The sequence below is a fragment of the Pinus tabuliformis genome, chromosome 9, assembly GCF_031772625.1.
Source record: "Pinus tabuliformis cultivar Carrire ecotype Pingquan chromosome 9, CPIR1, whole genome shotgun sequence".
Taxonomy (NCBI): domain Eukaryota; kingdom Viridiplantae; phylum Streptophyta; class Pinopsida; order Pinales; family Pinaceae; genus Pinus; species Pinus tabuliformis.
The window spans coordinates 1781872146-1781887816 of NC_142307.1; the positions used below are offsets into that span (position 1 = coordinate 1781872146).

The 15671-nt window shown below is 36.2% G+C and overlaps 1 protein-coding gene across 1 annotated transcript; it reads right to left on the minus strand.

Annotated features, from left to right (window-relative positions):
* Positions 1-1291: 1291 nt before the first annotated feature.
* On the minus strand, positions 1292-2172 carry LOC149155903 (protein VACUOLELESS GAMETOPHYTES-like). Its single transcript, XM_089445865.1, has one exon. The coding sequence runs from the start codon at positions 2144-2146 to the stop codon at positions 1403-1405; it is 744 nt and encodes a 247-aa protein (XP_089301991.1). The 5' UTR covers positions 2147-2172; the 3' UTR covers positions 1292-1402.
* Positions 2173-15671: the final 13499 nt, after the last annotated feature.

Genomic DNA, 15671 nt, shown 5'->3' on the forward strand with positions numbered 1-15671 from the left:
TTTTGGTAGTAATTGTATATTATTTATAGGAATAGGAAAATGATATTGTTTAAGAGTTTAATATTATATTATTTAATTTTTAAGGAGATTTTAAATTTTTTTAGTTAAATTATATTTTTAATATAATAAGTAGATTTAACATCTTAATTTTTTTGAAAATATTAATATTATGAGTCAAATCTATAAAATTCATGAAAGATTTAAAAAAAGTGATAGGTGTTTAAGGAATGGCCAAATCTAAAAAGAGTGAGATGATATGGATTAATTAGTAGAGAATCATGTTGTCAAAACATTTAAACCATTTAGTCTAACTATTTTAAATTTCGACTTTTTTTCTTTATATTTTGACAAAGTAATTTTTGGTTAAATTATGTTTTCTTTTCATTATTTAAAATGTTTTTTTGAATGCATAAATAAATTCAGTGCTTTAAAAATTTATTATTGATTATTTTTGAATACATAAATAGATTTAAATTTTTTTAAAAAGCTAAGCTGCAAACTACACACCTCAAACTTGCAAAATACACAGATTTCTGACATATTTCAAGAACATTAATAAGTGTCCATAAAAGGGCCAAGGCAAAAAGATAATTGATATAGATTTGCTAGTAGAAAACAATAAAGCAAAGACCATGTTGTCAAAATATTTAAACTATTTAATCTAAATATTTTAATTTTAATTTAATTTATTTATTTATGTTTTTGAAATTTGGTTAAATAAATTTTCATCAAATTATAACATTATTTGTTATTTAAAATGTATTTTTGAATATATAAATTGGACATAATGAAATTGTAGTCTTACCAAGCTTACCAAAGAAATAAAAATAAAATAATTTCAATTAAACATAAAATAGGTAGAATACTGCCACAGTTAGACTACAACTATTTAAACTTAATGTGTATTGGTAATTATAGAAAAGACTGATTATTAAACAGAATTGTTAACACTTACACTAGTAAAACTACTTGTAAATCTATTCCAAAATCCAAAACTTCGATTCCAAAATGGGTAATTATAAAAAACTTAGTAGGTAATTACAGAGAACTTAATGTGTATTGTGATAGCAGATAACTTTGATTATTAAGTATAATTCGTAACACTGAATTCTAGGAGCGGGTTCACTTGCATATCAATCATATGCATGGCAATATTTTGCAAATCATTCGTACTCGGTTAGTAAAAGTGATATGGATTACACAGTAGAGAATTACAGAGACTATATTCTCAACCTCAGGCCCTGTTAATAGGAAAGCTGAAACGAATACCTATAATCTAATTACAAGCAGTCAGAAGGAAGCGAAAACATACAAAACTCCGACATGGGAGTAAAATCTATAAAATAGATCCTATATGTGGGCGTAATTAGCATTCAAATCTTGAAGTATGTATGGTTGGCGTTTAATGATCGGTATGGTTGTCGTGACCAGCATGAGGATTGAACTCTCTGGTAGCGTTGTCAAGAATAACACCTGCGACCGCTTCTCCGAGGCTGTCAACGAGACTGCTTAAAAAGAACTGACCGACTTGCGTGGCAAGGCGCGCCGCCGTTCTGAACTTGCTCTTTCTTGAGCGAACAGCGATGCCCTGAGTTTGGAGGCCGTTGATGGCCGTTTGGGCGCAGGCTTTGTCGAGAAAATAATCGCATTTAGCACAGTAGTAGACCCAAGACGGGCCCTTTCTGCGACATCCTCCGCATGTGTAGGACGAACCCTTAGCAAAGGGAGGCCCAGAGAAAAGCTTCAGGGCGTGCTGGGGATGGCCATAGAAACTGAGTTCTCTTGGAAGCTCAGCACAGCAGGGATGAATGTTGAAGTTACATATATTGCAGCGGTAGGCGAATCCCTTGAAGGAATGGCCGCAGACATCGCACTTAGACTTTACGAATCCTGTTCCTAGCTTGTTGTAGAAGGTGAGGGGATGTTGGGTGTGGTATGGATGGGAGATGGAAGGAGGAGCGTTGGCACAGAATTCATGGATGCTGACGTTGCATTCATTGCATCTGTATCTAGCCCCGGTTCCCTGTTCCTTGCATCCATGGCAGGTGAATGGATGTGTCAGGGGTACTAGGGTTAGGGCGTGCTGTGGATGAGTGAAATGGCGGATTTGCTCACCTTTTTTAAAGCTAGTCGACTGCTGTGCCATGTCGAGAATATACTTCTATCCCTAGCAACAGGCTCTTACAAATCAATTGATTGATCTCTGATCAATGTAATTCTGATCTAAGCAACTATCCAGAGACCTTGATTGTAATACAGGAGATCAACAGGGTTTTATAGGAGATTTAGATTGTCTAAGGACATCTGGACTAGGTATTAGGTACGGACTTCCTGGGATATCATGCCATTAGGGTTAGGGTTTAGTCCCGACATGTTTAATTTGCAGAAGTTAGCAAAAAAGGTTGAAAAAGCATCAACGTTAATCCATGATTGTGACTGAGGTTAGCACAAATGTCACGCAAAAAACTTTGTGATTGAGTTATGTGTCACGCAGAAAAGCTACTTTTAAAAAGCATGAAAGTAATTAAAAAACTATGCCAAAAGAAACATGTTTTGTTTTAAAAAACAAATTTTGTTGTTGATTTTTTGGAACATGAATGGCAAAGAAGGTCCACGATCATCCCACTTTTTTTTTTTCTTTTGCGTGAGATTACAAAATCTCTGTAGATGACAGCAGGTGCCATTGATCTTTTAGAACAAGATTGGTTGAGAAATTCCATTGATCTTTTAGAACAAAATTGGTCGAGAAATTCCAGATAGTCGTAGGATGCTACTGCGCTTTTTTTTTTTAAGGAGTTCGGAATCTATGATTTCTGTCCAGTGACAAGATAGATCGAAGACAGCGAAAACCATTAAAATCTCAAGATCAATTATATACTGGCCACACATTAAAATCTCAAGCTCAATTATATTGAGTTTGAAGAAAAAGCAATATTAAAAGTTAGAATAATATATTTAATGAACTACGATTCTTTTGTGAATTCATTTATGATATAGAAGAATAAATCCACTTCATAACGTATACAATAATCAATCATGGCCGAAAATAATATAATTTAAATTATTTTATTTCTCATAATATAAAACGTATTAATTATGTCAACATTAAAACATATGACATATTAATTATATGAACGTTAACCTTTGTTTTAATAGCGTGAAGCCTTAGCATGGTTAGTGTATATATATATATAATAAAAAAATAAGTTTTTTTAAAAGCTGGTTTTTTATTTTTATTTTATTATAAACAGTGTAATTCATCATAAAATATATATGAAAATATGTTACTAAAATTGTATGTATGTTAGATATCATTTTTGGGATTCAACTGCGTTTTAAGTCATTCATTTATGATTATTTTGTCATTCATCTACAATCATTTTCATGAGAGGTAGTAGTAACTCACTAATTTCTTATGATTTTTGAATAGTCCACTTAGCACTCATACCTCTCATGGAAATGGTCATAGATGAATGACTTACTTAAGGTAGTTGAGTCCCAAAAATGATATTTAATATAATACACTGCGAAAATCCCCAATATTTAATTCAAAAAAGTGAAGGGGACTCTACTCTAATGGTTCATGAGGCACAATACTTGCTAAGGTTTTCCAAATGGGATAGGAATCTAAGTGGGCTTGATTGTGGGGTAAACTCCATAGTTAAGCACCCTTTAGCCAGAGGTGATCTAGGACGGGTGACCAAAACCTTAGCAAGTATTGTGCCTCATGAACCATTCGAGTAGAGTCCCCTTCACTCTTTTGAATTAAGTATTGGGGGTTTTTGTAGTGTATTATATTAGATATCATTTTTGGGATTCAATTGCATTAAGTAAGTCATTCATGTATGACCATTTCCATATAAGTCCTTCATGTATGACCATTTCCATGAGAGGTGTGAGTGCTAAGTGGACTATTCAAAAATCATGAGAAATTAGTGAGTTACTATGACCTGTGACGGAAATCACTTGGAAGTTATGACTACCTCTCATGGAAATTAGGAGATGCAATGAGTGCTATGTGGAATTAAACTATCCTAAGGGATGTGAAATCTTGGTGATATCATTTCAATATAGGTTGATCATTCTTCTTCCATACAAAAAAAAATGGTTACTAATTAGAAATAGATGTGTAATCGTTGTTATATATATATATATATATATATATATATCATTGTTATGAGCAAAATACATCTAAAGAAATATAAAGAAACATAGTTTCAAGAAAATAAATTTCTTAATATAATTATGTAATAAATTTTACACAACATTTATCCTTTCCTTATAAATAATTATATGGAAAAAGAAAGCATCATACTATACATTTAAAATTCATCTTAGTTAATCCATGTATGGTTCTTATATCACTCATTTTCTTACATTCATTTCATCTCATTTTTACTTTTTTCATCTTATAATCTTATTTAATGCATTTTTTCCATGGTAATTAATTTCATGTTCGAAATTTTGGTATGGAAGGAAAGAAAAAATTGAAAATATGAGATTCAAGGTTCGCAAACAACTGACTGAATATTTATATTAATTTGAAAATAGGCATTTACAATTATATATATATATATATATATATATATATATATGCATCAAGTCTTTCTAGTTAACAGACCTAAAACCTTTTTTTGAACTTAGAAAAACTTGAGGAAAGTCTTGTGACCTTGAAGAATTTGATGTCTTACTACCACATGATAGATTAATAATTAAAATGGATATAATTTATTTATTTATTTTTGTAATTTTTAATTTTTTAATTTTTAATTTTTAATTTTTAATTTTTAATTTTTTATGTTTGTGTGGACTCCATGTCAAGCATGAAAATAATTATACATCTCAACACAACATTAAAATTTTTTGATTATAACAAATTTTTATTGTATTTTTTATTATTGTATATCATATAAAAGTGGTCAATATTAAATTATGATGATGATGATTTTTACGGAAAGTTTTCTTACTTTTCATTAAATTGTATTTTTGTTATTAATATTTTTTTTCTATTCCATGTATGGAATCCATGTTAAGCATTGAAAAAATTGCACTATTATGGTGGAAAATAAAAAATATCTATAATATAAGAATTTTTATTTTATTTTATTTCATTTTTTTTACTCATTTTATATATAGGTCTATATTCATATATAGAAAATAGAAATGAAATTATTTTAATATTTTTTTATATTATATGTCAACTTTACTTTGAGTATGTAACAAATTATATCTCTTATCTCAATAGTTCAAGAAAGAAATAACCCAAGTAATTAGCTTAATTAGTTATCATTAATTTTGTTTAACATTTAAATAGTTAAATAATTATAAATATCTAATTTAAATTCTTTTGAGTTGAATACATGCTAACAATTTTCATAGAAATTTCAATAACAAAAGTATAAAAACATGTTTTAGATTTATTTACAGATTACAACATAGGTAAGAGCTAACCATGTTTGCGACTTCCACGTACCACCTGACCAATGACATGGCTGAACCAAATATTTCTTTCAGCCAGTCACCCCCGTGCCTTATTCTAAGCATGAATGTGGAATCTCATGGATAAACCAATCCAAAAACAACCAAAGGAATCTAGAGGTTTAACCACCTTTTCCCTCACCAAACTGTGAGCTCACCAAAATCGGCACCAAGATCACAAAACCAAATCGAGCTTGGAATGCCTCCAAACTCCATCATTATCCTTGAGGAATTTTCCATCTCATTGCCTCTCAAGATTTACCACAATCCAAACCGAATTACTAGGCCCTAAACCGAGACTCCACCCTCAGGATTTACCGTGTATCCTACCAAAATCGATGAAGGGATTCCTAGACCCTAGGGAATTTTCGTAAGACCACCTCTACCCCGGATTCTAAAACCATCTAGCAATTCGAAAGCTCAAAACCAAGAAATAATCCCATCACATGATGGCTATCTGGAGAAAGGAAAGGCAAGGTTGAAAGCCACTGTCGTAACCTGACAAGACAATGCAACCGACAACCAGAGAACCAAATAACAACATGCAAATGCATGCATGTCAAAACCAAATAGGAAATAACACATGTAATATGTTACCTACAAGTTTCCCGCTGAAGCTGATTGATCCTGCTCTTCCTTGCTTTCTCTTTGCTTTCCTTTATTTTCCATGTTCTTCCTTTGATTTCTTTTCCATTCCTTGGTCCAAAGCTAGAATGCTCCAAGAAAACTCTAAGTGTCTAAGAGTGAGTGAGAGAGAGAATAATGAGAGCATTTCTCTTCAAACTATTCTCCATTACTATAGGGGTTTTGACATCCATTCTTTGCTGCCTCACCATGTTTTTTGATTTTCCATTTTCTCAAGTTCTAGCTTACCTTCATGGAGGTGAGGTGCATAACTAATTTCCACTCTTTATTATAAATTATTTCATAGGGGTCATATTTCCACTTCTCTCCTTGGTCATAACCAAACTCCTTCATCATTTCTTCAACGTGTGGGAGGGCTTGTCTACTGTTCACAATGAATGGCCCAATAATCCTTTCTTGTTTGAAAATATACCCTTTGTCTGCAGGAATAAAATGAACTTGGACAACATTGAGACTCTGCCTTATAAATTCAAGAAAATATAACCTCATAGGAAAAATGGTTGGGAACTAGTATGGTCGCACTTCCACTCCATGCATTCTTATTTCAGTGTAGTCTTAAAAAAATGTACCAGTCTCCCACTCTGGTTTCTTTACTGAGCTGCAACAATTATTTTTCCTCAAGTAAAATTCTTGGAGGGTGATAATTGTTCAAAATAGTATATACAATGGCCATAAATTATGACAAGTATTGAGAAAATCCCCCATTTTTGTCCTTCCTCCTGACAAACTAGTCCATTCAATCACATCTTTCTTTTGATTTCTTGAATCCCATATATTCAAACCAAGATGACTAAACTTGTCTACATGTACATACAAGAACATATAGAAAAAAATATAGGGGTATCTGAAGTAACCAACTATATGAAAGTTTTGAAATTGAAAGATGATGGACTTGGCTAAATAAGAATGAATGTTTAAAACAATATCTGGTCGTAGCATTAGGCTCAAAAATCCCAAGGATTGTTCATTTGTTGTCCCAGTATCATATTCCCCTAACAGAGACAAAATTATAGTCGAGACATGTTGGGAAACTTCAAGAAATAGGGTTATTGGATAATTTTCTATTGGTGGAGGAATTTGAGAATATGCTGGTGAAATGAGTTAAAACAAACTTTGTTTTCTTTAGAAAGTTTTTTGTAGAAAGTTTTTTGTATGTTAGGAGAAAGGAGTCATCTGAAAAGTTATTAGGGTTTGCAACTGCATGGAAATTAAAGGCTTCATGAATTAACTCTAATGTGATGTTGAAAACATTTTCCCTCATTGAAGACATAATCAAATTTCTTTGTGCAACAATGAAGACACTAACCAACTCACAAATTTGAGAAAGTTATAAATAGATGGGGAAATGATATGATACAGAACCGACTAAAAGACTTGAAGGAGGTTGTCTGAATCATTGGAACAATAAATAATGTCTTTTCAAATCTCCATGAGGTCAAACAACAATGAGAATCATACACTTTTTCCTCTCTATCCATAAGAGGTATATGAATAGATGGCATGGTGATTACATTTTTTTAATTTAATTTCTAGGTTTTATACATGTTTATAGGTTGAAGAAAAGTAAGGAATAAGTTTGGAATTATGAGTTACCCGATAACATGAGATGATGAAGGATCAAATACAGATGTGGAGCTGATGGTGTACACTCTAAACATTGGTCACCATAACTATACAAATGGAGGACAAAAAAATTGATGGACAAGACAACTTTTACCGTTTGTGTACCGACTGGGAAAAAATGAAAATATTTTATGATGTAAGGGAGTACGAAGGGATGACGTGGAGTATGGGAGATGATGTGGATGGGTGAGGTGGAGTGATGATGTGGTGCTGAATCACTTGTCTTGCTCACTCGGCTAGTCCATGAGTTGTTGCTAACTTCTAATGCGTGGTTTTGACAAAAAAAATAAACCACTTTCGACATGTGCCCATAGTGATTTGTGAGAAGTGGAGGGGAATTGTCATAATGAACCAAAATTGTCGATATTACGATAAGATGTTTGATCATTTTACTTTTCGATGGGTCCATCTAGCTTAACTTTAGATTATTTCACCTTATCGAAAAGCTACTAATCCTGTGGGGTAATTTGAATGAGCCATGATATGCTCTAGAATTTGTTATGAAATCCCCTCAAAGGCACGTTTTGGGGCTTAAGGCCCAAGTTTTGATCGAATATTATTGTAAAGTTCTGCGAATTTTGGGCGTAGGGCATGAAAGTATGATAAAGTCATAGGGTTGTCCAACCTAGTTTTGTAAATGTAATGTCAGCTAGATAGACCTACCCATGGTCCGCGGACCATGGGATTGTATAAATAGAGTGAGGCTCTGTGTGTATAAAACTTAATCAAGAAGATGAGCATGATAAGTCTAAGTGATTGAGTTGCAGTGCGAAGTGTGTCTTTGGGTCGCAGATGATCTAAAAATGGGGCTCTTAGGATTCTTGTCTAACTTACAATAACCTATCCTACTTCCAAAGCTTTAAATTTTCCCAAGTCTTAATGATTAACTAATGTGGAATTAAGAAATGCTTGAAAATAAGGTGTATGATGGCATGTGTTTTTAACTATTTTTGTGCTTTTAAAATTTATTTGTTCATGTTGATATGTAAATATATATGATAATAGACAAATGTAGTAATAAGAAAACACATATGACAACAATTTAATATGGAGTTCACCCGAAACACTTGGGCTATGTCTCCTTGAGCTCTAGTCAACTCGACTAGGCTCCCTGGGATTATGGAAAAAATTCTTTTACAAGTTCCACACTCAACTCCAATGTTTTACATAGGAACATTGGACTCAGAACACCATCTTATCCCTTGGCTCTTGGAGCTCTTCGACTTTTTGGCTCTAGCTCTTGGCTCTGGCTTTGGCTCTTGCTCTAGCTTTTAGCTCTGACTCTAGCTCTGGCTCTTTGGCTCGGGGTCTGGTTCTGGCTCTCAGCTCTCACTTCTGGCGCTCGCTCTGGCTCTTGGCTCTGGCTGTGGCTTGTGGTTCTCGGCTCTGGATCTCTAAGCTCTTTCTCTTGGCCTTTGCATGCCTCTGTGAGTCACTCGACCTCCAAGCAACTCCAACAACAATATCCTGCTGTCAATTGAGCTCTTTGGCTTTTCATTCGACCTCCGAGTGACTCCAAAGACTCTCTATGCATTCAACTTTTTCTCAATATTCACTCTCCTCTCTTCTTCTCCCCCTCTATCTTTGTCAGTCTGTGGCTTTAAGCCATTTTCTTCTTGACTGTTCGTTTCTACTTTTAGCTCTCTTATTCCCTGCCTCTGTCTGTTGAAATCCCTTCTTTGGCTATTATAGTCACTGCATCACACCTCACAAGGTAGTGGCCACCTATTCCGTAACGGATAAGTTTCAGGTTCATCAGAAACACTCGATTGTTTGAAACGACTGTTATTTCCGTTTACTCCAAGAATGCCTGTGAAACACGAATCTCTACCCACTCATCGTCGACGTTGGACTTCAAAATCCCACACAATCTGCTTTATGACTTTGTCAAATCCAGTCATCCATTGGTCGTATCTATGTCTTTGATCTGGAGCCTCCAGATCCTACGGTCTCCATCCATATCGCACGGGTAAGTTGTGTGACCTTTACCTGTGTCATGTGAGTAGTTTTCTTTCTCATCCGCTAGACACGTGTCACCGAGTGTATTGAATTGCGTGGGACTCAGTCGAACCCACTTACGGCCTGAAGTGCTCGTGATATCTTACTGGTTTTGGCATAGGACCCTCCTTATGATGGAATCAATGATTCTAGTATGGTTTTATGCCTTTTCCTTGTGATCGAGCGCTTGGGGCTTTCCTTCACTGAGGGAGATGCCCTGCGATATGTGATTAGTGCTTTTGCGCTAATCACATATCAGAAACTACCTTTGTTTTTGGATTTGGCCTCCCTATTGCCAATTTGTGCCAGTGTGTAGTCATCATGGGCTAATGGCCTGTGCGCTTTGACCGAGTGTCCTCATTTTTCTGTGTTGACCACAAATTTCCATTGTTCAGAGGTTATTTCTAATAAGCTCGATATCCACAAGACTTTGAACTTCGGCACAAGTTTATTTACAGAGTTTGGGTAGCTTTAACAGAGTTTAAGGATCCGATTCAGATCAGTAGAGTAGGAGAAGGCTCCACAACTCAGTGTGCAGAGGTATAGTAGTCCGCAGCTAAGTTTGCGAACCCTTGTAGCAGAGTGTGCAGGGCACAGTCGAGTCTATAACCAAGGAAGGAATTAATAAAGAGAAGTTTTATCATAATTCTATGTATCTTTTCTTAGGTTAATTCATGTTTGATATAATTGGAACATATATTGTTTATTTACTATGCGTACTTGTATGAATGGTTTATGTTGTTAAGTATAACTTAAAGCACGCAAGTAGGCTAAAATAATCAACTAAAATTGGAATATAAGTAAGGTCTTGGGTAATAACACAAGAGCATGACGTTCAACCCCTGGGTAGGGCTGTGCGAAGGTAGTATATTAGGCTGTGAGGTACGGGAAAGTGCATGAAGCAACTTGCATGTAGGGTCAAACTACGAACTAGTTGAACTCATCAGACATCTCCAAGGTGCGGAAACCTAGTTCTAGCACCCTCCCATACTACTTTGGGTGAGACCTCAGTTTGCGCTCCACAAACTATTGCTGAAAGGGCTAGTAGTACTAGGATTTATTTGGCTAAAATAAATCTGAACCTTGGTTAGGCCCAAATAAGCCAACAAATGGTTCTATTGTCGAGACTGAGATCTACATAGAGATGTCTGATGTCACATCTCTAGAATCTGACAAAGAAAGCAATTGGGGAGTGGTTGGATAGAAAGATTCACGAGTTCGCGTTGCAGGAAAACAAGAATTCGTGATTATTGAAGGAAGAGTGGTTAGATTGCTAATTATATATGGAAATCCATGAAATTTTCTTTGAATCCTTCCCTACTGAGTTGTACGAGTGCATCGCGAAGCTAGCGGACAGTCAAGGAAGGTGTAAACTCGACAAACCTATTATGTGGACTCCAGAATTAGTGCGCAGACTAGAAGCATTGGAAGACAAGATCGTGCGCTCTGTCAATCATTGGCTGGATCAAATCATAGGAGGGTTCATCACCAAATTCGTGGTGGATACTTCAGTCAGCTATAGTGAGGTGGAACGATGCTTCCTCAAGGGACCACGAGGTAAGTACGTCAAATCTTTGAACACTTGGATTAAAATGCTATTGTGTGAAAAGCAGGTTATGAAAATAAATTTATGTTTGGGGCTATGCGGAGTGGGAGGATCTACAAAAAAAAAAGGTAGCACAGAACTCGAAACTAGCCCCTTGATATCGCCTCCGCGAAGGGACGAAGGAGAGCTCGTGAGGGTTTCACCAAGAAGTGCGATCAATTTGATAAAGCAGAGAATTCTGTGCATAGCACCTGTGCCCACACCACCACTAGTTTCACCATCTTCACCTTGACTTTTCCCACAGCACCTCCGCCACCACTACGAAGTAGTATGGCCAGCGCAATAAAGCTACTAGTGTTCAAGGGAGTAGGGAATGAACATATGGACCAATTTTGGTTCGTGGTAAAAGCAGTATGGGAAGGACAGGGCATCACAGACAACAATATAAAGAAGGCGACATTGGTTAGCACTCTACAGGATCGTGTGCTGACTTGGTACATTAAACATTACAATGACAATCCGAATGTGGGGATAGCGGGTATTGAGACTGCGCTAAACAAAGAATTTAGTAGGTCGAAATTGGAGGCACAATTGATTATTGGATTCAAGGAAATCACCATGCTACCAGGTGAAACCCCATGGGAGTTGGATCAAAGACAGAAGTGCACAATTCACGAAGCGAACATGACCTTAACAGACAGGCAACACTGTCAATGGTTTGTAGCCGCATTAACACCGCATCTATAGAACGCTCTATCACAACAAAGGCTAACCACTCAAGCTAAAGCTTTGGAGGCAGCAATGAGATTGCATGAGACTTCGATACAAGATCCAAACCTAGGAGTTCGACAGATTCACGTGTAGTTGAAGAACTTATGCCTTGAGATGCAGAGTTTGAAACAAGATAGGAAAACTCACCCAGAAGCGTGCGAGGAGGTATGGTGCATAAAGTGCAAAGGCCAGGGACATGACAAGGATCGTTTTCAAGTCTTCGCGAACTACCTGGCGGGAGGAGGACCATTTCCTTTGAGATCGGAGGCACAAGTAAGACCAAGTGCGGCACCTGCATTATGGTGCGTGATTTGTCAGATAGGATGGAAGCACACTAGAGATAACTTCCATCTATTATAGAAGTATACGCAGAATTCCCAGTAGTTGTTATGTAATTTCTGCAGGTCAGTAGGCCATGATCTGCGCACCTGTAGAAGTTATGAACTGATGATGGATCAGACTCTTACCTATAGAGTTCAAGCTAAAACATGGCCTGTTGATCAAAATGCAGGAATGGTGCATGCTGGATTTCAGTGGCACGGATAAGGCCGAGGAGGAACGGGACCAAGAAGAGGTCGTGACCAACTGATATGTTACAATTGCAAATGACCGGGTTATTATGCCTGCGATTGTACAAATCTGACGAGACCATTATGTTTATATAGTACCTAGTTTGATCATGAGACAAAGGATTGTCCCACGTTGATAGCGAGGTTGCACGATAAAGGAGCAGTCCAACCTCCCTTGACTCAGAACCTACAAATGATGAGGTTTGAGTTGCGTGAGGAAGACCTGAATGTAAATATCGTGCTCTGGAATGGTATGATGACAAGGGATGACAAAGTCAGGTAGCCCAAAGAAAGTACCTGGGCTTGCAAGGCTCTAACGAAGGAACCTGAATTTTATCTAGAGCATGCTAAAGAGACATTCATGGAAGCTAAGAAGAGCTTCGCGGATGCCTCCACTTCAGGAAGTAAAGACAGATTGGAACCAGAAATGGACCCATCAATGCTCATTACATTTTTGGAGACATGCATGAAGCTGTTGTGCGACAACAAGGTTATGAAGGGGCTATAAGAACTCATAACTAGATGTGTTGGGACCGCGCTAGGAGAATCGCACGTAGTCTGAAAGCTCGAGAAGCACATGACCCAAATAGGAAGGGAGATGAGTCTGACCATGCAAATCGGGGAATATGAAATGGATCAAGTGATTTTGGATCTAAGATTGTGTTATGCCCCTATACCAATAGGTGTCATATATCATGATTGATGTAGTTTAGCTTTGAAATATGTTCATACCTTCACTTGTTGCAAAGGTTTTCCACATTTGTAAAAAAGTCAAAAAAATCAAAAAATTAAAAAATGTAAAGAGGGTATACCCTAGAAAAAGAATAAAATGGTGAAAAGAATAAAAAAGAGGTAAAAAAAATGAAAGAAAATGAACCCCCAAAAAAATAAAAGACCAAGAAAGTGTGCAAGTCTAAATGCCACTACTTTTGTATAATAAAAATTGTGTGCAACTTGTCACTTATGCCACAATTCATGAATAGTCAAAAATTTTAAGCTTGACTAATTCATATTTTCAATTTCATGTTGTAGAAATAGAGAGTAAAGATCTGACCAAATAGTTTAATCTTGGCAGATAAGCAAATAGGTAGAGTGAATAAAAGGAGCTCAATAGTTTAATCTGAGCCCTTGGATGTAATAGGTGCAAATTTAGATAGGTATCACTATGTAAAAGAAAAGAAAGTTTGAAAAGGGTTTGCTAGTTCAAGTGCACCCTAATAAAGAAGTGAAAATGCTAGGGTAAAGTAGGTAGGGTAAATAGATAGTGGTTGTAGAATACATGTGTGGTGAATGATAAGTTTAAATGTTTAAATATTTTACTTTCATCACTAAGCAAAGGCATGTATCACATGGAAAGGCACTTCAACATTCAAAGACAAAATAATTAACTTCCCTACTCATTCCCCTAAAAATTTTCACTAATTCCCTAAGTGCTAAAGGTAATTATCAAAGTTATAGGGGCTCAGAGCATTTCTCTGACTTTTGGAGGGACTGGACCCTTGGCCCAATAATTTATAATGCCTAAGTGCTCAAGCCCCTTCATCAATATTCACCCCCCTTCATAAGTTATTCATTTCCCTAATAAATCTTTTCCTAAGAAAAATCCTATTTTACTTAGGAGAAATAAAACACTCTCCATATAACCCTCATATTCACTTAGCCTAAGTTTTAAATGTGTATGATGAAAATGTTTTAAACTTAGCACACATTCCACATTCCATAATGTCATATTAACCACTAAAGTTTATTATATAATTCCCCTATAGAACAAAAATACCCATGCCTGTATTATTATATTATACAAAAAACCCCAAATTTTTACATATCCCACCCCGATGGTTAAATATAACCATAAATCAAACAATAAATGGGATTAATTAAACAATCCATAGTAATTAAGAACCTAACCCCACCACCATTTGATGAGGATTAGTTACATCATTTGGACTAATTAATAACTCGATAACCAATTAAATCACCCTCGATATGATTAATCTCTTTAATTCATGTCGGGCTCGCCCTCTATATCTGTCAGCCATTTCACATCTCCGACAATTGTTCGATCAGATCCTACAGATTCGATGGTCATCGCGCATATCATACAAGCCTCTGCGGTTGACCTTTAGCGTGCGATGGTGAGCAGTTTCATGAGTAGTACCATTGCTACGTGTCAAGCAGCGTATGGAATCGCGTGGTCTTGCTAAAATACCACTTACCCTCCACTGGCGGTGCGATGAAACCCACTTACCGCTTCCCGCTAAAGACAAAAAGTCAAATCACCTCCCCGCTGAAGCCATTTGTCCAAATCCTACACCTGCCAAAAGCTTTGACTTTGCATAAAAAAAAAATTGAAACAATTTTTCATCCTTATTTTGAAAGCATGCAACCTGAACGTTGAAGTCGACCAGCTCGTACACTAACCATCAGCCACCCTGAAACTTTTAGTTCAACACTGCTCTAGTCCACCATTTGCACCCAGTGAGCCTGCCCTCCATTGGCCGTCACTGAAAAATAGGTACTTGCTAGTTTCCTTCCAGAAACCCCGTAAATACTTGATTTCCTATGCAATTACTTTGAAAAAACCCAAAATTCATTATAATTCAGTTGCGGAATTTAGAATTGAACCCAGGACCCTCTATTTTCACCAATTCTACTTGAAAACCCCATTTTCCTATCTAAATCCACAAGAACCAGAATGAAAACCCCCGTGGCCCTCAGTATAGCCCCTATCACTACCCCTCACAGAGATTTGGACTATCTACCCTTAGCAGATAAATATTTTCAAATAAAAGACCTTGTAACTGAAGAAATCTCCTTGAAAGTATTTTGTCAATGCTGGGACAATTACATGAATGGCTCTGATACCATAAGACTTTGGGAATCAAATCTCCCAAGTTACATTCTCCCCTCTGTGCGCATTTTCCTTGACATTATCCATCAATGTTACGCCAATTATAATCCCACCCTCAAAGCAATAATATCCCCCAATCAAACCGTTCTCTTCACAATTACTGCAGATTCAATCAATGAAATGTTACAGT

What these genes read in the sequence shown, in the direction of transcription:
- LOC149155903 (XM_089445865.1), bottom strand. Translation starts at nt 2,146, where the DNA reads ATGGCACAGCAGTCGACTAGCTTTAAAAAAGGTGAGCAAATCCGCCAT.